The sequence below is a fragment of the Dipodomys spectabilis genome, unplaced genomic scaffold (genome assembly GCF_019054845.1).
Source record: "Dipodomys spectabilis isolate Male_0828 unplaced genomic scaffold, ASM1905484v1 ptg000157l, whole genome shotgun sequence".
NCBI classification, from domain to species: Eukaryota; Metazoa; Chordata; class Mammalia; order Rodentia; family Heteromyidae; genus Dipodomys; species Dipodomys spectabilis.
Window position 1 is genome coordinate 5,626,723 of NW_024870834.1, and position 25,752 is coordinate 5,652,474.

General features: G+C 50.9%; 1 protein-coding gene across 1 annotated transcript in view; it reads left to right on the top strand.

Moving 5' to 3' along the window:
• The first annotated feature begins 2,371 nt into the window (after positions 1–2,371).
• The window catches only part of Itpk1 (inositol-tetrakisphosphate 1-kinase), a 130,618-nt gene continuing 107,237 nt past the window's right edge, over positions 2,372–25,752 (top strand). The window contains 1 exon segment of the mRNA XM_042692760.1: positions 2,372–2,600. Coding sequence (XP_042548694.1) covers positions 2,506–2,600 — 95 coding nt within the window. The 5' untranslated portion in view covers positions 2,372–2,505.

Consider the following 25,752-nt stretch of genomic DNA (forward strand, 5'->3'; position numbering starts at 1 on the left):
TTTTTGCTCAGGGTTGGCACTCTACCACTTGAGCAACAGCACCAGATATTTTTGTGCTTTATTGGAGATGAGAATCACACAGGCTTTTCTGCCTGAGCTGGCTTCTGTGATTCTCAGCTCTCAGCCACTGAGTAGCTAGAAGTACAGGCATGAGCCAGCCACCTGTACCTAGTGTATAGACACCTATTCATACTCCCACATCCAATGCCAAAGTGTCAAATCCCTTAGCTAAGCAGATCAGGGTACCTGCTTCCTTTTCTTCATATTCTCATTGCACATTTCAAATCAATGCCTGTATTTTTTTTTCTGGGACCTCAGCCTCAGTTACTTCTGAACCCCAGTGCTCAGCAGATCTCTGCCATACTCTTGGCCCCCTGCTTTTGTTGAATGAGTGAAAGGCTCCAGGTAGCCTCCTGTGTTACCCAGCGTCACAGCTCCCTGCTCCAAGCACACTGGAGCACTTGAAGACTATGCCTGTGTAAGAAATTTTCTGTTAACTTCAACCAAAAAGTGTTTATTGTTGCCTCCTGACTTCTTTTTTCCTTCCTGGCTTCCATTTGCTTCATCAGCCCTGGGATGATGTTGCGCTATCTCCCCCAGAAACAGCATTCCTAAGGCACAGAGCTCATCTTAATGCTGTTCCCTCATTCCCTCGTAGAGTCCAGTGGCCTAGGATGACAGCCTCTGGTTCACTGGAGAGCTCTGTCTCTGATAAACTGGCATCCTTTTTACACTCTACCCGTTTTTTTTTCCCATTAAAGAAAAAAAAAAAAAGATGTGAATAAAAGATGGCAAAGAAGGGGACAGTCTGTAGTAGGAGAAAGACTGAGCCTCCCCTCTGACTAGAGGGGGAAAAAACAACCATAGAGAAAAGTGGGTATTTATAGCCAAGGAGTAGACTTGGGGACCTGTGCATGGAAAATTACCAAGTGGAAACCTCAGGACTCCCAGGATTCTGGCTCAGCGGACTAACAGGATTTTTACTGTAGGGAGGCCTTCCAGGATGATCGGATCCAAGGTGATGGGATACCATAGGTGGTGAACTTCCCTGGCTCAGCAGGATTCTCTATAAAACTGGCCTAAGAGGGCCAAGGACAGAGCCCAAGGTCAAGATCAAGAGGCAGAAAGACTCAGAGGAGCTAGACTCCAGCCAGATCAAGGACGTCTTTGTCATTTCCTAACACTTGGTCCTTTCATTTCTGCCCTCTCCCACCTCCATATCTCAAAGCCGTCAAAATCTCCCTTATTCCCTTAAGACCACCGTAAAGGTCTCCCTTGAAACTTTCTTGAGCCCTGCCTCGGGAACCCTGGGCCTGGGGAGGGACAAGGACGCCGCCCCATGCCTGGAGCTCTCTGAGGACAGGCATGCCGAGTCTGGCGTCCACTTCTAGCCCAGCACCCGCCTTAGGAAAGGCTCTTGCGGGGGATGCCCTGCTCATCCTTGCTGCCTCCAAGCCCCATCTCCTCCTCCCTGGGTCAGAGTGTGAGTCGGTGGTCATCTTCCCAGGCCAGGGCTGGCTCGCTTCCTTCACCGAGGAGAGGCGGTGTCGCCGGGCCGCGGCGGCGGCGATGGATTGCCTTGGGGGTGGGGTGGGGGCTCAGTCCCGCTGGGGATCCGGAGGTGCTCCGAGGAACGAAGGTCAGCGGCCCCGCCACCCCCAAATGACAGTCACGATGTCCCCCCACTGCCCGCCTCGGTCAGGGCCAAGCCACTCGGTAAGGGCCGCCTAAACGACACCCACCCAGCACGCTCCACCGCGCCACAGACGAGCGCCCAATTACCAGGGCCGGCGCGGCGCCTTTAAGAGGCGGCGGCGCTGCCCCCTGGCGGCTGCCCGCGCCGGCTCGGCCGCCCGGCGGGCTCCCGCGGCGGCCCGGTGCGCCGGGCCCGGGTGTGCGCGGGGGGCTGCGCGCGAGGACGCGGCGGGTGAGGACCGCGGGCGGGGAAGGGGGGCCGCGTGCGCCCCGCGGCGCCCCTGCGCGCCTGGAAGGCTCACGCCCGGCTCGGAACGGCCGAACGCGGCGCAAGCCTGGAGGGTGGGGACCCCGCGCGGGCGGGCAGGGAGGCGACCGGGGCTCGGGCGGCGCGTGGCCGCCTCCGCCGCGGGAGGGCGTGCGGGACGGGAGGGCGTGCGGGGCGGTGCCCGCGGAGGCCCGGCCCCCCTCCCCGGGGCCCCGGCGCAGCCCGCGGGTCCGGCGGGCGGACTGGCGGGCGCCGAGTCCCGCGAGCGGCGGGGGCGGCCCAGCCCGCGCGGCCCGGCCAGTGGCGCGCGGCGCCGAGCCTTCCTCCCCGCCCGGCCCCGCCCCGCCCCGCCGAGGCCCCGCCCCGCCCTGACCACGCCCCCGGCCCCGCCCCGCCGCCCCTCCCGGCAGGACCGCGCGCCGGAGCCCGCTCCGCGTCCCCGCCACCGGAGGAGGTTCCCGCACGCTCGCGGCGCGCGCCGGCCCCGCTCTCGGCCTGTGGGCGATTTCCTCCGGACCCAGACTCCCCGCCCGAGGAGGAAGATGCAGACCTTCCTGAAAGGGAAGAGGGTTGGCTACTGGCTGAGCGAGAAGAAAATCAAGAAGCTCAATTTCCAGGCCTTCGCCGAGCTGTGCAGGTAAGGAGGGACCCGGCGCCGGCACCCGGGGACCCCCGGCCCGCGCCCGGCGCAGCCCCTGCGGCGGCTGGGGACGCGAGAGCCAAACGGGAAGGAGCGGTGCGCAGGGAGGCTGCTTCCGAGCCGCGAGGTGGTCGTGGGGCCACAGGCTGTGCCCGAGGAAATCCGCGGCCAGCGTGGGCGATGGGCTCGGACCGACGCACTCAGGTGCACCGTGGCCCGCCCACGAGCTCCCCCAGCCGCCCTGGACGCGGTGGGAGCGCGGCTGGGGTTGACGGTGGGACCCGGGAGGCTGGGGAGCCCACGCTGCCTGCCAGGGGCTTAAAGGTACTTTTGGACCGGCGGTTTTTCCTCTTCTGCCTCCTTTCCCTTTAGTGGAGAAGGGTGCCGGCGTGTGTGGAGCACCTACTACGCGCCCCTCCTGTGCTCAGCCCCTCACGCTGTCATTGCATGACACCCATTTAAGCACAGTCGAGGCGAGGAGCTGTACTTGGCTTGTGTGTGTTGATTTGCTGTCTCATTAGAGCTTCGCAGTAGCCTTGCGAATGGGCCGGGGTGGTGATTCGGGGCCACGTGTCTGAGAAGAGGGGCTCATCAGCAAGAGGGGTGGGGTACCTCGCCTGGGAGTGGTGCAGAGGGTACTGGATAAATACATGGATAATGGGGTACAATGGTCTTCGGGGCTGGGCTCCCCCTTCTCACTGTGTTGGAGGCTTTCATAGATCTGATTCTTAATCAAATACAGAAGCAGCACCGAGTCTCGGGTCAGGTGTGCTTGCCTTGCTCCACAACTGACTTGCCTCTGAAAAGCTCTCCAATATGCCCCCTCTCCGTGAGTGCCTGAGAACCGGCCCCTGCGAACTCCTGGTGCAACCCTCTTGCTATGCAGCCTCCACTTGATAGATTTTTGAAGAGGGGCCCCACTTGCATTTTTGTCCCTGGTGGAGTCCCCAGATCAGTTGGATTTTCTTAGCCTTGTTGCAGAGGGCAAGTGGTAATCTGAAGTGGCACACACACAGGCAGGCCTGGCAGGGAGCTCCCCAGTTCCCCTCCTGGCTCTCCACAGGTGCACGAGGAGCAGAGGCTCGGTTGGTCCTGCACCCCTTGGTCCCTGTGTGGGTTTGGCTGCCGTCTCCCAGACAGGCTTCTTAGGAAAAAGCAGGCTTTTCATAGTCAGTAGGGTGTGCAGCGTGGCCCAGAATTCACAAGGAAATGAGAAGGAATGTACTCGCAGAGTTTTGAAAAACCCAGGGCTTTTGGAACATTAAAAAAGGATATTGAACATTATACTGTGTATATACACACTTGTGGAAAGGGTGAAGAAATTTGGAGAAGCCCTTGGGCATGTTCTGAAAGTCCAGTTCTGACGTGAGGCACTGGAGCTCCCCCTGCTGTATAGAAGACTTGGGAAAGCCCAGATAATCCCTTGCATGCTTTTTACTGATTGCTGTCTGTGTCATCCAGTGTCTACAGCCCAAACTTGAGGCTTGTCCTTGGCTTGGTATGCCTTAAAACAGCCCTAGCCAAGTCCCAGAGCTGGGTCCTCATCCCAGACCTATAGATTGGCTTGTCCTTCTTGTGGACCTCTCTGCTTTTAAGGGGCTGGGGGGCTCAGGACAGCCCTTGTTGTCAATTGATCTAGGAGAAATCAGAAGCCTTTCTTTGGAAGGGTTGTTGAGTTTAAGATCTAGTTGCCTTCCTCTGCCAAAGTATTGCTTCAAAGAGGAGGCAGAAGGTCTCTGGGTCATTCTAGAACCCCAGGGCGCCCACTTTGTGTTTTCTTTGGCAAAGCTTTAGATGTTTTGTTGCTTAAGCTTAAGAAGGAAAAGAAAACACCAAAGAGTTTCTCAGTTGTTTCCTTATTACTTCCAGGGCAGTGCCCCCTAGTGGCCGCGTCTCTGTTCTTGCTGCAAACGCACCAACTGTTGGTGACCTGAACCTTTGCTGTTGTTTTGTTGGGTGTGAATACCCATGTGATTTTAGCAGCCCCAGAGACATTCTAGATGGACATTGTCATTTTTGATGTTCAGAATATAGGTCTGAAATGCTTTTTTATTAGAAGAATGGGGAATTGTCTGTGAATTCTGTAGTGAAAAAAGCCAGGGATGTTGGGAAATGACTTGAACTCTGCTCCGAATGTTTGGGGCAGTATTAGTTCCAGAGAGAATTGCTTGGCTGGAATGGGAGGAGATGTTTAGTTGGATGTAAGACCTTGTGAAAATGTTTCCTCAACCAGGAAGAGACCATCTCACCTAGCCTTGTCTGGGGCAGGCTCCAGACTTCTCCTTTCTGTGAGTCTACTCCAGGGACCTTGAGACTTGCTCAGAGAGCAAAGCCTGCCCTCAGCAGAAGGCACCCTTGCTCTCCTTATCTTCCCCCAGAATCCAGCTGCTGCTACTTTGTCCCCAGAGACACTTTCCTTACAAGGCTGAGCTGTGCCCTCTGCAAGTGTAATGATGCCCTTGTTCTCTGAGGGAGCAGTTGCTTCTCAGTCACTTCAGTACTGGAACTAAGTCCTGAGAAGTGCCCCACCTACCTTAGGCTGGTAGGAGAGCCAGGCCTTTTCAATGTTTGTTCTAGTAGGATGGGGCCTCTGGCTAGCAGCAGATGGGCCTTTGAATCAGCTTGTGATAACTATTTGTTCCTGTTCCTCCTGTGTCTTCCCCTCTTCTAGGGATGTGGCTCTGGTTGAGTTCACTTGCCCCTCCTATCTTTCCGCTCTGCCCCTCACCTTGGAGTGACTTTGCGGCTCTGTCACCTCCTCTCTGGGTGGCTTGTTTCACTGTGCCCAGAGGGGAGTGGGAGAGGCTAAAGCATAGGTAGAAAATACTGGATGGCTTCATGTGAATTTTACATTTAATTCTCAGTTCCTTGCTGCTGAATAGCTGCCAGCTCCTGTGTGCATCCATTTTTGTGCATTTCGTCTAGCTCATCTTCTCTTACCTGCAGGAAGACCTATATAAGAGAGGCATGTGGCTTTGTGAAGCAGTTTGATATAAGATGTGGGTAAATGTTATCTTTTTCTTTTCCTTTTTTTTTTTTTGCTAGTCCAGGGGCTTGAACTCTGGGCCTAGGAGTTGTCCCTAAGCTCCTTTTACTCAAGAATAGCACTCTATAACTTGAGCTACAACACCACTTCCAGCTTTTTCTGTGATTCATTGGTGATAAGAGTCTTACAGACTTTCCTGCTAAGGCTGACTTAGAACCATGATCATCAGATCTCAGCCTCCTGAGTAGCTAGGATTACAGGATTGAGCCACCAGTGCTTGGCTAAAGTAATTTTTATTTTTTATTTTTGGTAATACTGAAGTTTGAACTCAGGGCCTTGTGCTTTCTAGGCAGTATTAAGTGGTCTTGAACCACTACATTAGCCCTTTTTGTATTAGTTTCTTTTTCTTTCCTTTTCTTTTTTCTTTTCTTTCTTTTTTTTTGCACAGAGCTGGGGACCGAACATAAGGCCTTGCACTTGCCAGGCAAGTGCTCTTCCACTAAGGTAAATCCCCAACCCCCCATCAGCTTTTTTTTTTTTTTTGGTCTGTCAGTCATGGGGTCTGAAACAGGCCTGGGCACTATCCCTCAGCTCTTTAGCTCAAGGCTAGTGCTCTACCCATTGAGCCACAGCGCTACTTCCAATTTTCTGGTGGTTAGTTGGAGATAAGAGTCTCAGAGACTTTCTTGCCTGGGTTGGCTTTGAACTGTGATCCTCAGATCTCAGCCTCCTGAGTAGCTAGGATTACAGGCATGAGCCACCAGCTCCCAGCTCTTGCAAACTTTTTTTAGTCCCTGGCTGGCCTTGAACCAAGATCTCATGATCTCCACTTCTCAAATAGGGAGTGTTACAGGGCTTGAGGTTTGGTGCCCAGCTTTTACTCTTGCTTTTGGTGAGATGCTTGTATTTACCTCATCTCAGGACAGTGATAGAGGAAACTGAGGTTCAGGGAATGTAGAGCACAGCAAAGCTATTAGAGTGTTTCCCTGAGTTCAGGCTCAGGGTCTTTCCACCTGTGTACATAGCCTCCTTGTTAAGTGTCTTCCTTGCTCAGTTAAGCCAGACATTCGTGGAGGTTTCTGAAGGTTCTTGGCCTTGAGAAACCTGGAGTCCAGCTGGACCCACTCAGCTTGTGGGAAACGTGCTCGGGCCATTCTCGGATCACATTACTGCTGTGTCTTTACCTCCAGGTACCCTTCATACATTTCCTGGAAGAGACCAGGAGTTGTCTATGCTCACATTTATCAAGCACCTTCTAGAGTCCAGGCCTGGTGTTAGGTTGTCTGTTGTTTGGGGTGTAGCTAGGATCCCCTGCCCTCATGGGGCTGAGAGTTTTGTGTGGATGATAAACAGGCCCTGGAGGCATGCCAGGGAGAGAAGGTGCCACTGGGCTTGTCCCTTCTCCTAGGGTTCGACTTTTTTGTTTTGTTTTGTTTTTTAGATATAGTCTTACTATATATCCTAGATTGGCCTTGAACTTGATCCTCCTGCCTCAGCCTCCCGTCTGCTGAGATTATAGTTAGGTACTACCATGCCTGGTAGTGCTCTTTCTTTCTCTGGATGTGCTATGGATAGACTCAAGATGTGGTACATGCTAGGTACTATACATGCTAGGGTTCAGTCCTTTTTCTGCTTTTGAAACAGGGCCATCTCAAGTGTTGCTTTTTGCTGGGATGATAACATTCTGGGCTGGAATTTTTATAGAAGATTTTGCTGAAGGAAGTAGAATTGAATGATAGTGTCCTATGGGGTTGGCTTTTTTTTTTTTTTTCATTTCAGTGGCTGGATTTGCCCCTATTTTGTATCTGCAGAGGAGGGAGGAGTCAAGACCTAGGCTTGCTTTGCACATAGGGGTATCCACGACCCAGCCTTGCAAATCAACCTCGCAAGCAAGGTCTGTGAGGCATGCTACTTGACCACCTTGCTGAGGTGGAGAGATTGTAGAGTTGAACCTCAGGTCTGTGGGCTTACTACAGAGGGGCCTATCCTTAACACACAGCCCTGAATCTGATGGTTCCCTCCCATTGCCCTCAGTGAGTATTATCTGTATCAATTTTTCTTTTTTCTTTTTGTTGGTTGTAGGGCTTGAACTCTGGGCCTGGGGCACTGTCCCTCAGCTCTTCGGCTCAGGGCAAGCATTCTACCACTTGAGCCACAGCACCACTTCTGGTTTTCTGGTGGTTAAATGGAGATAAGAGTCTCACGGACTTTCCTGCCTAGGCTGGCTTTGAACTGTGATCCTCAGATCTCAATCTCCTAATTAGCTAGGATTACAGGTGTGAGCCACTTGTGCCCTGTTCCTTATCTATTTTATGTGGGATGGGGAGTGAGAAATCTATATGAATGCAAGGTGCTACTCTTGTTTTTTTTGTTGGGTCATTGAGAAATTTGTTTTGGGTTTCCTGAAAATACCAAAGCTCCTTAGTGATGATACTTCCCTTGCTAGCTAACACTTCTTGTATTTTGTTGGATTTTTTTTTTTTTTGTCGGTTGTGGAGCCTGAACTCTGGGCCTGGGCGCTGTCCCTCAGCCCTTCAGCTCAAGGCTAGCACTCTACCACTTGAGCCATGGTGCCACTTCTGGCTTTATCTGCTTATGTGGTGCTGAGGAATTGAACCCAGGGCCTCGTGCTTGCAAGCGGTAGAGCAAGGCAAGTGCTCTACCACTGAGCCACCTTCCCAGCCCCTCCGGGCTCTTTTTGCTCAAGGCTAGCATTCTACTACTTTGGGCCACAGTTCACTTCTGGTTTTTGAGTGAAGAGTTTCACTGGGACTTTTGTGCACAGGCTGGCTTTGAACAGAGATCCTCAGATCTCAGCCTCCTGAGTAGTGAGGACTACAGGCGTGAGCCACCCGTGCCTGGCTCCTTTTTAAGTATTTAGGTATATGTCAACAATTCACACAATGTGAAGTCAGCCTGTCCCTTTCTTGGTCCTGACTTCAGCTACTCAGGGGAGTTGTGTTGGCACACAGTCCCCACAGCTGCGCACATGGGAGGGAGGCCCTGTGTACCATCTGCACACTGGCCATCTTGCACTTGTTAATTACTGTGGACCATGTCTTCGAGAAACTTCCTTCAGAGAGAGTTCTGGATATTGTCTCAAGAAATGACAGCATGGTCCAGGTCTTTAGCACAGAGTGGTATTCTTCTTCTGGGATTAATAATGTGTACTCTGCTCCCTGTCTTGTGTGCATTGCAGGCTGGGTCAAAGGGCAGGCATCTTACTTTTGCTTTCAGGTCTCGAAACTACTCACAGAGAAATGGTCCCAGGTTCTACCATTTCAGTCCCAGTGACAGTGAGTGGGGGTGCATCACCCATCTGTGCCCCAGCGCAGTGTAGGACGGATGCAGGGGTGAGAAGTGGTACTTGGTCTGCATTTCTTTTATGCTAGCGAAGCCAACAGATTCTCCATGTTGTTGGGGCTGACCAGGCTCTAGGCAGCCACCAGGCCTGGCTGGCCACCTATGTGCCTAAGCTTTGGGCCATAGTTTCTTTTTCTTTTCCTCCTACATGGTTTAGCAGTTCTGAACATTCAGTAAAAGCCCAGTGAAGTGTCTCAGGAGTGCAGTTTCTGAACAGTTGAATCTGTTCTACCTTTAATTTGACTGCCTGGTAAGCTAGTTGTTGAGGGAATGCTATGCCAACTGCTTTTTAAAAGTGATACTGTCCAAAAAGAAATGTACTCGTTACCTGACTTATGTAACTAACCCCTCTGTGCATCTTCTTTATAATAACAATTAAAAAATGTATTAAAAAAGTGATATTCACTTAGAAAGCAAATTGTCGCTTAGGAACTAACTACACACTATATTCCTTATCTGCAAAGTCACTGTCTTAAATACCTTCCTCCTCTCTTCCTGAATTGTTTCCCCCAGCCTTCCCCCTCCAAGGGTCCTGGGACCACTGGAGCCCACATGGGTGTGGCCTTGCTTTGAGGAGAGCTTTGAGTCCTGAGAGGATTGAAGGGAGCCGTGGGTAGGTCAGGTCACACCGAGGAGCTGTGGAAGGGGGCTGGCCCTTGCCCTAGGCCAGTTCCTCTCCCACCACTGCTGGCTAAAGCCCTTGTAAACAAGCCCTTCCTGGGGGTTGTAAATGAAGGTGCCTGTTGAGCAGGCCTGGCGGTTCCCATTGGGCTGTTTGAATCCAGTCTGATGCTTTGTCTCCTCAGAAAGCAGCCTTTGTGGCCTCTGTCTCTCCGGCAGGGCCTCACAGGCTGGTGTGTTTGGGCCCCTCACAGTGCCAGCCTGAGGACTGTGACAGCCTCTGGGAATACCCCCTCCCCCTACCTGCTTTTAAGGTTGAGTGGGGATAAGTTATGGAGATTTGAGGATCCTTCTCAGGAGGCAATCCCAGACTCTTCCCCAGCTCTCCCTTCCCTCTCAGCCTTTAGCTGGGGACCCACCCGTAACTGTCCACCCACACTTAAGTTTGGACACTGCTGTGTCGGAAGGCCTTCCCAAACACTGATCTTCTGGGTGACATCTCTTTTCTTTCTTTTACTACGTTTTCAATAATGCTTTGTGAACCCCAGCTACTGGGTTAGTTCTTTCTGACTTGCATACTGCCTGCTTGTTGTCTGTCTCTCCTTTAAAAAGTGGACTCCAGCCAGGCACCCATGGCTCATGCCTATAATACTAATTACTTGGGAGGCTGAGATTTGAAGATCATGGTTCAAAGCCAGCCTGAGCAGGAAGGTCCATGAGACTTAACCTGCAAAAAAAAAAAAAAAAAGAAAAGAAAGAAAATCTGGAAGTGCAGGTGTGGCTCAATTGGCAAGGTGTTAGCCTTGAGCAAGAAATCTCAAGGACAGTGCCCAGGCCCTGAGTTCAAGCTCCAGGACCAACACACAGACAGACACACTGGGTTCTAGGAAGGGAGAGACTTGGGCAGTTTACAGTACCAAGGCTCTGAGTTCAAGCTCCAGGACATATAATTTCTCTCTCTCTGTCTCTGTCTCTGTCTGTCTGTCTGTCTGTCTCTCTCTGTCTCTCTCTCTCCCTCCTTCCTCCCTCTCTTCTCTCCCCCTCTCTTCCTCTCCTTCTCTCCCTCTCTTCATCCCACCTTCTCCTTTCCCTCTCTCCCTCTCACCCTCTCCTTTTCTCCCTCTCTTTCCTCCTCCCTCCCTTTATCCTTCTCTTTCTCCTCTCTCTCTCCTCTCTCTTTCAGCAATTTACTTCTAACTGGGCCAGAAGGATGCCCCAGGGAGCAAGTGGGTGATTCCTGGTCAGGAAAGAGCTCTTTGGCTTCATTCCTTCAGTCACTCATCAAATCCCTAGTGTTGGCCTGGTGATCCTGTGCTGGTCCTCTCCCTCCTGTACCTGGGCAGGGGAAGGTACTGCACCCGATGCATATAACAGGGTGCAAGGTACAAACAGCCAGGTTGCCTACAGGACACAGAGAATTATGGCCAAGTGACAGTGGCCACATAGCATGTGGATCAAAGAAGGCCTCTGAGGAGGTAGCATTTAATGAGAGGTGCCAAGAGTTCCCTTCAGGAGCTGAAAGAGCCTCAGTGGGTGGTGGTCACCACCTATAGGTGCTGCAGACCTGCCTATGTAGTCAAGAGTCCTGGGTTCCCCTTGCTCCAAGCAGAGTCATCTGGGAAGGTCGGGTGGCTTCGGGTATAACTGCAGGCCACATCCACTGTAGGCAGGTATTCCTCCAGGACCTATTCTTCGACAGTGTAACAGAAGTCACATGAGTGACTTCATGACCTTCCTCACACCTGGAGGGGCTGCAGCTGCGCTCTGGGAGGGGACACATGCTCCCCCTGGTTTGTCTCAGTCCAAGCTTTGTGTTGGTGAAGTCGGCAGCTGTGCCTGTGGGTTGGTGGGCCCAGGCCAGCTCACTTGCCCAGAGCCCAGGGTAGGCCTCAGTGCCCCATGGCGTAGGTACTTGTGTTCTTCAGTAGTCATTTGTCTACCATGAATCTAGGGTGCTCTTCAGACTTGCCCAACCAGAGGTACCTGGGGCTGCTGGTGAGATGGGTGCATGCTTGTCCGAATCTCCCTGGCAGATGAGGGTTCTCTGGGGAGGGGGGAGGGGGGTGGGGGCTGGGGCTCTTCTTGTGGAACACCTGGCCTTTCTTCTGTGTCATTTCCTAAGTGTCCTCTCATCTCCAGCAGTCAGGTGTGGACCGCATGGAATCCAAACCAAGGCCAAGCCAGTCCCTACTGGAGGCTTCGTGGGGTGGGGTCTCTTCAGGGGGACATATTGGAGGCAAAGGCTTCCCCCAGGCAGGCCCCGGCTGTGGGTGATTGACTCCTGAGTCTTTGTCCCTGTCTCCCCACACTGGGTGACAGTAGTCTAGTAGTAGCCAAATCATCCCATGTCTTGTTGGAGCCACACCCCACAAGGGCTTTCCTTTTGGGAAATCCCTTATCTCTCCATCTTTTAGCATTTTTTGCTCTGGCTGCAAGTTTACCCTGGACTGAAAGGTGTTGCTGAAAGGTACCACTTTTGTCCAGGAGACATTCCCAGGGACCAGCTGGCTAGATGTGACCCTGATTACCAGGCCAGAGCAGCCGGAGGTGTCTTCCTTCGTGGTTTCTGCCATTAACCCGTGGACTCCTCAGCAGCCATCTTTGTGCGTCTAGGGTCATTCAGGCTCCATGCTGGGAAACCGGACATTGGGCCTGTTCAGGTGGCTGCTGACCTCACAGGGGCCACTTACCCCTTCTCCCTCGTTCACCAGCGCCTCACACCAGATCTCAGGCTACTGAGAAGCTGCGGGGGCTCTTTATGAGGGGTAAAACAATGTGGGCCTCTTGGTTTCTCTCTGGGTGGAGTTTCCTTCTCACTGTACAGCCAGCCATGCCTGTGGACTGGAAACCTACCCTCCAAGGTGGGAGACATGTTTCTATTTGTGAGGGGCGTGACTGACTCTGGAGAGGCCCCGAGTGAGACCTACCTGGTCACCAGCACTGAGCGTAGAGCAGGGATTTACTGAGACTTGGTTGACTCCTGGAACCACACTGGTTCCACCAGCTTCAGAGGAAAATCCAGGATTTTTTTCTGAGCATGCTCTCTTGCAGTTGTTAGCCTTAGGTGAGCAGTGGGTGGTGAGATGACAGTGAACTCAGAACTCAAGACTTGGCCAACTGGCTACAGATGACAGCCTCTCTCTTCCCTCTGTAAAGTGGGCATTGCACCACTGGGGCTAGTGAGTACTGCAGGTGCTGGTAAAGGATAGGACCCCTTGACCTCCTATCCTCCCAGGGCTGGGCATGGACCCTTGACATCTCTGCTGGGACCCTAGTCAAGGCAGACAGCCCCCTGGAGTCTTTCAAGGTTGCTGTCCTCCAGGGCATTTCCCAGGAGGGCTGGGGGTGTGGGGGTGCAGAATGTGGCGCTGTGGCAATTTCACTTTCATTTCTGCCTCACAGTCTTTCCATCCAGCAGCCAGAGCTGGCCCACAGACACGAGGAAACATCCGGTCCCACCCTGGGGCACTTGTCCTAGTGCAGTCCCATGGCCTTCCCTCTGCCTGGAATCAATCTGGGCTGGGACTGGCATTTCTCTGTTTAAAGCACTCATTCCTTCACCTGCCCATGCGACAGGTACGCAGTGGGAGCCTGCTACGTGCCAGGCAAGAATAGTCCTTCTAGGGCCATTAGTCAGTTAAGGATGACAGGGCTGGCACCTCTCAGGACCTGGACTTAGGGTTCCCTCCTCACCCCCTCCTCTTGTACTGGTGATCAAACCCAGGACTTTACACATATTAGGCAAGGACTCTTACCACTGAACCATGCCTCTGGTGTATTATTATTACTATTATTATTTTATCATTTTCAGACAAGGCTTCTCCAACTTTATTTGGACTGGCCTCAAACTCTTTTTTTTTTCTGGGTCCAGTCATGGGGCCTTGAACTCTGGGCCTGGGCGCTGTCCCTCAGCTCTTCAGCTCAAGGCTAGCGCTCTGCCACTTGAGCCACAGCGCCACTTCCGGCTTTTTTCTTTTTGCTTATGTGGTGCTGAGGAATCGAACCCAGGGCCTCTGGCATGCAAGGCAAGCGCTCTACCACTGAGCCACCTTCCCAGCCCATGGCCTCAAACTCTTGATCCTTTCCTCCTCATCCTCTACCTCCTAAGTACTAATCTCTTTATGAGGAATTAGCAATGTGGAACTTCCTCTTTGCCCCCTTTTACCCTCCCATCTAACCTGTGTGAAGATGAACACTCCAGAGACTCTGCAGCCAGTCCCATTGTACAGCTGGCCTGTGGGAAGCTCAGATTTGAACTCCGCCTGGCTGACTGAAAGGATCTTTAAGATTTTATTGAAGTCCTAACATTCTTTATGGGATTTTTGAAAAGGAACAGCATGCCAGCCATTCCCTCAGGGGCCTTTTGCCACCTACCTGGGGCAGCCTGGCAGCAGGACTGGTTCTTGCAGGGAAGAAGTTCTGCCTCCTTCACACTCAGTCCTGTGCTGAAGGTAGTCTGGATGCCCAGTCCAGTTGCTCACTGCTCTTGAGTGGGAGGGAGGGGAATCGAAGCCCAGCTTCGTGCCTTGGTCTGTAAATGGAGAGATCCCCTCTGGCCACTGTCGTGGGGAGGGGTCCAGGGACCCACCTCTGGAAGTGCTGGTCACCGCAGAGCTGTCCCCACACTGCACTGTGGCATGTAAATAGTGCAAGAGCATTTATCCCTGGCACTCACCCAACCCCTGCCTGCGGGGCTCCGGCTCCATGCTGATGTGGACTGGGCACTTCACATACCTCGACGGCTCTCCGTCCCCATGCAGAAACAGGCTCAGGAGGGAAAGAACCTTCCTGGGGTTTCATAACTAGTTGTGAGTGTGAATGTCAGTGTTAGTGACTCCAAAAGCCAAATCCTTGACCCTAGGGATTTTTTTTGTTTGTTGGTTTGTAAATACCTAAGCTTGTCTTCATCCGTGCCCTCTCCGTGCCCCTTACTATTCTCTTTCTCCTTTTCAGTTTCAGTTTGGTGCAGTGCTTGCTTGGAGGCTGTCAGGTGTTGACTTGTTTGCTTTGGGGGAGGGGCTGGTAGCAGGTGAACCCTGTGAAATCATAAGCTGCCCCCTTTGTAAAGCGCTCTGCCCAGAACCTGGCTCTGGGTAGATCTCACCACCCTTGCCAGTTATACCTGTTGAAATGCTGTGAGTTGGTATGGACACTGCCAAATGACTTACTGTTCAGCTGTCAGTCATGTCTCTCCCTGGGGGCCATCTTGGGGACCTTGGAACTTTACCCACTGCAGCTTTTGGATTAAGGAGGTTTGAGAAGCTCCTTAGAAAGACCCATAAACCTGGAAGGTTTGAGGGAGTACTTTTTTTTTTTTTTTGCTCTCCTGGGGCTTGACCTCTAGGCTTGGGCACTATCCATGGACTCCCTTTTGCTCAAGGCTAGCACTCTACCACTTGAGACACAGCACCGCTTCCAGCCACAGCACCACTTCTGTGATTAATTGGAGATAAGTCACACAGCCTTTCCTGCCCAGGCTAGCTTTGAACTGCGATTCTCAGATCTCCGCCTCCTGGGTAGCTAGGATTACAGACCTGAGCCACCTGGTGTGGGGGCGTATTCTTGTTGGGGCAGATTTTGTCATCAGAACAGAGGTACCTGATGAGAGAGTTTTGAGGTCAGGAGCAGGTACACAAAGGCTGCAAGGCTTCATTCCAGCTGTGTGACTTTAGGCCATGCAACCTCTCCGAGTCTTTAGTTTCTGTTCCTAAAATGGGATTTGTCCCTGGCAATTGTGCTGACTAGGCAAGCCAGTTGCCTCAGTGACCCTGGCTGAGCCTCTCATGTTGGAAATCGATTGGCCCATGAAGATGGAGTGGTTGTTTACCAGAAGCTTCTGCGTGCACACCCTAGAATCTGGGAGGAAGGTAATCTCAGAGGCCCCTGGGCAGATTGGCACTGGATTTCTGTGTCCTGCTCATAGGAGACTTTGAGCCCTACTTGGCCTCTTTACTAGGTGGCTTATTCCAGGTGTTTCACCCATCTTAGCCCTCATTTATTCCCTATAAGACTTGTCCTTGCTGTATATCAGAGGGCCACAGCTTCCTTCCTTTCCCATGCAGGTTAGAGATCTTCTCTGAAAGGAATGGTGTGTGGGGCGGGGGTGGGGGGGGAGTGGGGAGGGGCTGCCTCTCACTCACCTGAGTCACCTAGCTCTGCAGGTGTGGAGATTGGTGGAGCAGTTTTTTTTTTAGAACCATCAAGCCAGAGCTATCCTTGCAGATGAGTACTTAAAGTTCAGGGGGTCGGCCCTGTGGGTCTCTGCACTTGGCAGTATGACCTGACCTCTGGGGTCAAGTGAGCCTCCCTTGTCCCCAGAGAGCCCAAGGAATGTGAGGCCTGCGATGGTTCTGTTCTCAGCTCTCATTGGGAGGCTCTGTTCCTAGCCAGGATGTTATTTTTGCTAATGGGCCAGGCTGTTGGTAACCCCTCCATCCCAGTGGATGTTCCTTTATCCTTGTGGAATTCTTTGGATTTGGGATACTCTCTTGGGCAGCCATTTGGGTTTGGGGTACATGCAGTTCTGTAGGTGCTTCTGCGTCAGCAAAGGCCTGGGACTGCCCAAAGAATGAGATCTGAGGGACAGAGCACATGCCACAGATCTGTTCCTAATGCTGTCTTCTCTGACCTTACTCTCAGTGGGCCAGCAGATGAAGTGAGCTGTCCTTATGAGGTTAACCATCTGAGCAGCAAGTTGATGTGTGGCTGGTGCCTGTTGAACAGGGGTATGTGTTGGCTCCATGGTTACCTCCATGTGGATAGAGGGTTCTGACTGAGGTACTCAGGGACTTAGATGTCTTTCTGCTTCTCTGGTCTCTCCACTTGGTTCATTCTCAGGCATGTGTGGTGTGAGGTGAGTGCTCACCAGTGACCCCCATTTTGGGCCAGACACTGGGCTGAGTTCCTAGTGTGCTGACTCATTCGGTCTGGATCACCAACCTGGACCTGTTTCCTAATGAGCCCTGCTTGAGGTCACACAGCTAGAGGGAAGCAGAGCTGAGATCAGAGCTGCACTGGCTTTTGCCAGGGCCTCTCTTGTACCCTCAAGTCCCTATGCACATGCACCAGATTCATTCTGACTCATCTCGGCCTGAGCCACAGGCCTGTCTTGGAACTAGCACTGTGCTGGGAGGGGTTGGTGTGTTCCACTCCCTGCTGCATGACCTGGGTGTGGGCAAGGTGGACTACCAGAGGGAAGCTGGGAAAAATCCCAGAGGCAGTGGGATGGAGGTGGCAGCCAGGAGGCAGCAGAAGGGCTCCTAGTTCTGGGCTCCAGTGGCTGGTAGGGTGAGGACAGGGGTGCTCTTTACCAGCTTCCAGCTCTTTACCAAGACTGTCCCCAGGAGAGGGATGAATGCCTCCCACAAGTCAATTCCCAAGGCAAGACCCTGGCTTTACCGTTCTTCTCACATAGCCTGATCCTGAAGTACTCTGTTGGGTGCTGGGCCCATGGGCTGGGTGGAGAAGTGGGGATACTTCCTTTACACGGCTCTGGGAGAGGTTGCCCCAGGACTCAGAGGATGGAGGAAGCCTTTGCCATCCCTATATCACCATGCAAACCTTTGACACTGAATTGTTTCAGATGGCAACAGCTGTACATTATGCCACACGTTTAAACAAACTCAGCTGTTGGACTCTGTTCTGCTTGAGGAACACTGAGGTTTCTTTCTGCCAGGATCCTGAAGGATTCTGAGCCAGGAGCAGCTGTGACCCATTGATTGGGTTGTCATATTCTGGGCGAGCACCAGTCTAGGGCGGGCTACTGACCTGCCCAGGACTCTGCTCCAGGGATATGCACAGCCAGGTCCTGAGCAGGCCCAGGGAATCAGCAAGAGGACACTGAGTGTTTCCACCTGGAAGGGAAAGGAAGTGGCCAGTAAGGGGTTGCTGGCCCATAAACCCAGGCTGTTCCTTACCTGAGGGTCCAGGCAGAGGAGTCCGAGGAGACTAGGTGAAGGTTTGGGGTGGTGTGGCCCGGTGAGGGCTGGGTCCCTCTGTTACCAGATCATAGGTGAGGCCTTCCTTTAGCTTTCCAGTCTCCTGCAAAACCACAGGTCTTTGAGATCCACTGTGAAAAGCTTTTCAAGATGTCTCACAATGAGGAGAATCTCATGTGGTGGAAATTTAACAGTTCATTTCAGTTTAACAGGATAAAACAGAGGGAAATAGAAAAGAGAAACATTCCCTGCTTTCCATGCAGGAAATGGTAGTAATGACCAGAGACAGCAGGCTGGCCTGACCTGCCTGTAGCCTTTACACTTTCTGAGCTGGGAGAATATGCGTGATCTGTCAAGAAATTGCTCATCTTTAGATGGTCTGGGTGGGCAAGATGTGTAAACATCTGCTTGAAAACATAGAGGTATGATCTAGGCCCACCTTAAACATAGGGACTTTACCTTTCTACAGTAGTGTTTTTTTTTTTTAAACACAACACAACACAACAACTGGATATCTGATGCTTTAAGCTCATTGTTAAGTACTCTACCACCTGAGCCATGGCTCTAGTCACTATAGTAGCTTTTTAACAACTCAAAGAAGGCAGATATAGATAGTACCTTACAAGAATATGTCTCATCTCCTTGTAGTTTAACATCTAGAAGTAGCTGTGGCAGGAGGGGAGCTAGTTTTGACTTTAGTTTTAACTTCTTGTTTTTTTTTTTTGCTGGTCCTGAGCCTAAACTCTGGGCCTGGGCACTGTCTGTAAGCTCCCTTTTGCTCCTAACGTGCTTAAGACTAGTACTTTACCACTTGAGCTATATCACCACTTAGGGTTTTTTCTGTAATTTATTTTTTTGTGATTTGTCTCACAGACTTTCCTTCCCAGGCTGTCTGTGAACCGCGATCCTCAGATATCAGCCTCCTGAGTAGCTTGGATTACAGGCTTGAGCCCCCAGCACCCAGCTACTTTTTGGTTTTAATATCTGAGTGAAACCCTTTTGTACTTATTAAATTTAGTTTCCCTTTCTCCTATCTACCCTGCCTTGCCTCTTGGTTCCTCTCTGGAACAATGAGAAGACGTGCTCAGAACCCCCCATTGGCTTGCTCAGTCCCTGCTGGGTGCCTCTCCTTGGTGCTCAGATTCTCAGAAGCACGGACCCCTTCAACTGTGGCTTGTTGGGCAGCTGAATGTGGCAGTGCTGTGGCAAAGCTCTGGAAAGCAGGACTGTACCGTCCATCTCTGCTGTGGCCTCCATGGACAGCAGGCTGACTTGACCGTTATCTACTCCAGAATAACCTCTTGGCCCTTGTGGTGTGCTGTCCAACTTCAACTGGGGTCAGAGCTCAGCCCCTCTGTCCAGCCGTGAGGACTGTGGGGCTGCGGTGTGGAGATGGCTGCAGGCAGTACATTGGAGCCGGGCAGGGCATGAGGCTGTGCTCCACGAGGCTGTAAGGAGCGTCGTTGGTCAGTTGATGGGAGGAGCACTGGAAACAGAAACCAGGCTCACGAAGCTGCAGTTCGAGAAGTCTCTCTGGGCAGCTCACTGCTGACTTGTGAATGGCTCTGGACAGCTGTTGTTAAAAAGCGCACCTGGACCAGCGTGATGGCATATACCATAATCGTAGCACTCCAGAGGTTGAAGCAGGAGGATCCACAGTTCAAGGCCCGCCTGCCGAAACCCTGGCTCAAAACAAAACAAACACGTATGATTAAAATTCTAGTATAAGCATGTGGTAGAGAGTCAGTGCTTTCCTGTCAGCCCCAGACCTGAAGTGGCTGCTGCCATCTTCTCCGTGTTCTCAGCTCCGTGCTGTTTATATCAGCAGATGTGAGAACTTCCCTCCCCTCCATGATGGCTTTTCTGTACTTTTTTTTTTTGTGTGTGTGTGAGTTCTGGGGCTTGAACTCAAGGCCTGGGTGCTGTCCCTGAGCTTTTGTGCTTAAGGCTAGCATGTTCTACCACTTTGAGCCATGGCACCATTTGGTGGTTAATTGGAGGTAGAGTGTTATAGACTTTCCTGCCTGGACTGGCTTCAAACTGTGATCCTCAGATTTCAGCCTCTTGAATAGCTAGGATTATAGGCATGAGCCATTGGCACCCAGCTTGCACTTTCCTTTTTTTTTTTTTTTTTTTGCAAAAGCATTCTACTTTTTAATGATTATGAAGCAATGAAGGCACCTACTAGATTAAAGCTGTCTTGCTCTGTTACACACAAGGGTCATCAATGGTGAGATCACTGTGATGTGCACCTGCTGTCTGGAATTTCAGTTTAAAAACAAATTTAAGGGAACTTGGCTATTGCTGACCTCTTAGTCAGGAAACATAGTGGGGAAACCATCTGCAGGTGCCTTAAATTGCTACACACAGGTTTATAGAAACAAGCCTTCCAGGTGGTGTTGCCACTTGCTCTTGTGAGGACATCCCCATTTTAGGGTGTTTGGATACACTCCTCCTGCTGGATAGTTTCCTTTGAGGGAAGGGTGTTTTTTTTCCCTCAGTATTCGTTTTCTTCAATTTTGATCCGTCAAACTTCTCCACTTCGGACATGTCTGGTTTATTACTCACCTTGAGTAAGAGGCTGGAGGCCTGGTGGCTCCCGTGAGGACGCTGGCAGGGGTAGAACGCTGGCTGGCTCCGAGCCGGTTGGGTGTACTTTACTTTTTAATGAAGCTTATATGGATGATCCTATATCTGTACTTCATTTGTGTGTATGTGCTGATACTGAGGCTTGAACTTAGGCCTCACACTCTTGCTTGGTTCTTCTGCTCAGGGATAGTTAGTGCTTTACTACTTGATCCATGCCTTCACTTTGGCTTTTTGCTTGTTTATTGGAGATAAGACTCTCATGGATTTGTCTGCCCCAGCTGACTACAAACCTCAATGCCCAGATCTCAGCTTCCTGAGTTGCTAGCCTTACAGTTGTTAGCCATCTGTGCCTATATTTTAATTTGAGCCATCTTTACTCTGCTGTTACTGGGCAGTTCCAGGCTTGACCACATCCCTGTCTATCTCCTTTGGGGTACTAGGCTTGTTCCAGGGTTCATGTGGCCATTTCCTGTTGTCTTAGCTCCAGCTGCTATAACAAATGCCACAGCCTGAAACTTAAGCCACAGGCGTCAGTGCTCCCTGCCCCGGTGGCTGCTAGTCTAGTTGCTGGCAGATACGGATCCAGGTGAAGGCTCTTCCTGGATTGCAAAGGCGGCCTTCTCAGTGAGTCTTCACATGGCCCAAGTCTAATCTCTCCATCTTCTGATGAGATGGTGGGTGCCATCCTCATGACTTCCTCTCAACCTGCAAACTTCTCCAGAGCCTCAGTTCCAAACACCAGCACACTGGGGATTGCTAGGCCTTCACCCTATGAGTTTTGGGGACACACTCAGTCCATGGTATCCCTCTTGGCAGGGCAGAGGGTTCCACACCATGTGTCACCATACCCTAGAGACTAGGGAAGTTTCAGCGCATGGGGTCCCTGTACCTTCTGCCCCAGTTGCATTCAGCCCACAGTTGAGGCTGTGTGGGAGGGAGGCTGTCTGGAGTGCTGAGCCGGACCCAGCACCCAGGACATAGCTCATCTCTGGTGGCAGTGGGTTTCCCCTTCTGCTTTTTAAAATGGCCACTGTGGGGGCAGTTTGGGGAATAAGAAGACATAAGCACTAATTTACTCTTTTCAAACCTTTTTTTTCCTAACTCTGTGTGTGTGTGTGTGTGTGTGTTTGTGTGTGTGTGTGTGTATATATGAATTCATGCATGCGCATGAGTACTGATACTGGGGCTTAAACTCTTGTTGGCCTTTTACTTAAGACTGCTGCTCTACTACTTGAGCCACACCTTTACTTCTGGCTTTTTGATAGTTAATTAGAGTCCATGAGAGTCTCACAGACTTTCCTGCCTAGGCTGGCTTGGAGCCCTGCTCATCAGATCTCAGCCTCCTGAGTAGCTAGGATTACAGGCGTGAGCCACTATTGTCTAGCTTTTTTCTTTTTTAATTTTTAAATTTATTTTTGTTTCTTGCCAGTTCTGGGGCTTGAACTCAGGGCCTGAGCACTGTCCCTGACCTTCTTTTTTGCTCAAGGCTAGCACTCTACCACTTGAACCACAGCATTACTTCCAGCTTTTTCTGTGTAGTGGTGCTAAGGAATTGAACCCAGGGCTTCATGGATGCTAGGCAAAGCACTCTACTAGCCCTAAATTCCTAGCCCTAAATTCAATTTTTTATAGGCAAGGTCTGGCTATATAGTCTAGGGTGGCTAAATGTTGATCCTTCTGCTTCAACTGCCCCAGTACTGTGATCATAAGTGTGTGCCACCACATCCCAATGAAGATGTACTTTAGAGTTGGTTGGCATTACTGATCTTTGTGTGTGTGTGTGTTCCTGTGTATGTTCATAGGTTTTTTTTTGGTGTGTGTGCATGCACACACCAACGTGTATACATATACCTACATGTACTAGGGCTTGAACTCAGGGCTTTGCACTTTCTCAGCTTTATTATTCAAGGCTGGCACCCTACCACTGGAGCCATACCTCCAGTCTGATGTTTTGCTGGTTAATTGGAGGTAGTATCTGGAATTTTTTTGTTAGGGCTGGCTTTGAACCATGATCCTTAGATCTCAACCTCTTGAGTAGCTAGGAGTATAGATATGAGCCACCTGTGCCTATTTTCATCCTTGATCTAGAAATGTCCATTCAGCTGAAAGGGCTGATCTGCCGTTGGTTCTGCCTTTTAGCTAGCTGGGTGGGGAGCGGGGCCTTTGGAGGACTAGTGAAGGGTCATCTCTATAGCCCAGTAAGTTCCATCTCTTCAGCTGCCTCCTTGGGGCTTCTAGCAAGCACCCCTCCTCCCCACTCCATGTCTTCTGCACAGTCTCCCAAGCAGCCCCTGGCTTGCAAATGAAAGAGTGACATCTTTTCCTTGAAAATTTCAGTCTTCTGCAAAGACAGTTAACATGATGAAAGAAAAATTTGAAAAGACAGTTCTTCCCTCCCCCCCATCCACATTTCCTTTGTACATTTTCTTCCCCTTTGTATCTAATGATCATAGAGTTGCAGTCATTGCACATGTAGCGTTTTGGTTTCTGCTGTTTGCATGTAGCATTGTGTTATAAACAGATTCCATGTTTGTACTTGATACAGTCTTGAGAATGTTATGTATTGTGTATGTGCTGGCCTTGCTGCACTGAGCACACTAGCACTAAGCCACACACCCAGCTGGCTTTTAAAGTTGGGCGTTTGTAAAACTCAAATATTTCATTATAAAAATTCTAACATATACAAAAGCAAGAGTCAAAGGAACACTGATTCTCTCAATTTGAAGTGCTAGCCACTGTTAACTCTTGTTTGATTTCCACTATCTTTTTTTGAAGCAAATCCCAGAGATCTGATTTCATGTATTCTTTAGTGTATTTTTGTTGTTGTTGTTGTTGGCCGTGGGGCTTGAACTCTGGGCTTGGGCGCTGTCTCTGCGCTTTTCAGCTCAAAGCGAGCACTCTACTGCTTGAGCCACAGTGCCACTTCCAGTTTTCTGGTGGTTTATTGGAGACAAGAGTCTCATGGACTTTTCTGCCTGGGCTGGCTTTGAACTGTAATCCTCAGATCTCAGCCTCCTGTGTAGCTAGGATTACAGGTGTGAGGCACCGACGCCCGGCTCTTTAGTGTATTTTTAAAAGCTAAGAAAATATTTTTTTTAATCCCACCGTTACCTGAAAATAAAGCACAACAGAGAATTATCACTTTTGATTACTATAAAACATATTTTTCATGTCTGTGCTAAGAGTTTTTTTAGCTGAAATCTTACTATTGAACATGTAGTTCCAGTTTTCTTGCTAGTGTTAACTGGACTTATTTTTTTTTTTCCTGAGGCTACGGGGGTTTGAACTCAGGGCCTCATATTCACTAGACAGGAGTTCTACCACTTGAGACACCTTCAGCCTTGCTTTTTGCTGGTTATTTGGAAAATAGAGTCTAGCAAACTTGCTGCCTGGGCTGGCCTCAAACTGCAGTCCTCTAGATCTCAGCCTCCTAAGCAGCTAGGATTGTAGGCATGAGCCACCAGTGCCTGGCAACTCGTAGGACATTTTTATGAATATTATGTCTCCTGTCCTTTTCTGATTCCAGTATGCGAAGTGATAGTTTTCATAGGTTACGTAATGAACCATTCTGAAACCTGATGGCTTTAAGCAATAACCATTTGAGCTCACCTTTCTGAAGCTAGACTCAGCTGTGTAGTTGTGGTCTCTTCTGGGTTCCTTTCTGTGATCAGCTGCAGGTCGGTGAGAGGCCCTGCTGCTGGGGCTTGACCTTTGGTTAACTGTGTTGAGGGACCATCTGGCCTAGTCCTGCAGCAGGCTGTTTGGGCTTGTTTCTGCCCAGGAGGCAGAGGTCTGAAAATCAGCGCATATTGAAGGCCTCTAGAGGCCATATCTCTCCTGTAACCTGTTATTTCCAACAAGACTGCAAACCAACCCAGATCAATCTTTGTCACTCTTGGTGGGAGTGACAAAAGCTGTTGCTTAGGATGTGACTCTAGGAAGGGATCAAGCATGGGGGGAGGGGAGGAGGAGTGTCTTTCTCTGTACAAAGCCATATGACCTGGCCTTGTGCATTGGCCAGACAAGCCATAGACTTCCTGATTCAGAAGCTGGCAGATGCTCCGCTGATGTACTGGGCATGGCAAGATTGAGGGGAGTTTTGGTTCTACTTTAGGGCCTGGCTTACCTGTGCTTCACTCCTCTATTCTGAGCTGCTTTCCTCAGCTGAGGAGCTGGCGTTTAGAACATAGTAGCCTCCAAATTCTACAACATTCCAACTAGGAAGAACCTTGGGAGTTTCAGTAGGAACCTAACTGGCCCCAGACAGATTGTCATTCCTGCCCTGCTGCTGGGTACCTCCTCCCTGCCTGCCTCCCTGTCTCCCTCCCTCCCTGCCTCCCTCCCTCTCTCCCTCCCTCCCTGTCTCCCTTCCTCCCTTCTTGCCTTCTTCCCTTCCTTCCTTCTTTCCTTCCTTCTGCAGTCCTAGGGCTTGAATTTAGTGCCTGGGCACTGTCTCTGGACTTCTTTTGCTAGAGCCATAGTGCCACTTCTGGGCTTTACTGTTTATGTGATACTGAGGGATCAAACCCAGGGCTAGGCAAGCACTCCACCACTAAGCCACATTCCCACCTCTCTGTTTCATTTCTGTCATTGCTCCCTGGTCCACACTTGCTGCTGTTGGTCTGTTGTCTTTCTTCACTGGAGCAGCTCTGCAGTTGGCCGAGCACAGCTGTGTTCATGACTGTCTGTTGCATCTGCCCGTGCTGTGCCATGTAGGAAAAGAGGCCAGGAGATGACCAAGGCTCTGCCTTTTGGAGCTGTAGTCCATTGAGGGCAGGGTGTCATCCAGTTAGTTCAAAGGGTACTTGCAGCTGGGACCAGGAAATGACAGAGCAGAGAAATGAAGGGGGCTGAGGGCAGTCTCCAGGGTGGTTAAGGAAGGCCTTTTCAGAGGAGACTGGTTGCACAAGTCAGAAAGGAGCAGCTGCAGAAGTAGCTGCAGAAACACTGAGGCAGAAGTACAGAGGCCTTAGAGGTGTGTTGGAGCTGGAGGAGGGTGTGGTTGGAACCAGGTCTGGTGGACAGTGGAGAGGTAGGCTGGGGCCAATGGCTGAGGAATTTCCACATCATAGTGTTTGAGTTTCTTGTCTAGAGAGGGATGTGCAGAGCCCTCCGGGAAGCAGCTCTTGAACACCAGTGGTTCTGTCTGTGCGTATCAGCCCTGAGGATGTCCAGTGTTTAAGGAACACCCTCCTGGCATCCTGCAGTTCCCCTTGGCTAAGAGGACACACCGTCTGGGTCAGGGAGCCTGTGTGCTCACAGGGCAGCCTGAGCTCTGGTACATCTCACTTCCCATTCTCCAGCTGCCTGCAAAGGCCTGGGCACAGCTTTGAACAGAAGGAACCTGGATTTCCACTTGGCTCCTGACACTGACCAGAGGTTTTGGGCAGGAACTGTGTGGATGGTAAGATACTTGTTGGGTTGACACAGCGATCATGCTGCAAGGACCTTTGAAGTGACATCTGCATTTGGGAAGCTAATTTTAAAATGTGTTTTCCTTTCCTAATTTGTTTCTAATTCTGTGCAATCAGTTAGCCAATGTTACCGGGGATCCTCTTTCCCCTCTTTAGTTCAGAGGAACTTGCTTGTCTTTCAGCCCTGGATGAGGGAGCAGAGTGTCCTAGTGAACCCTGTGACTGGGGACCACATGGGA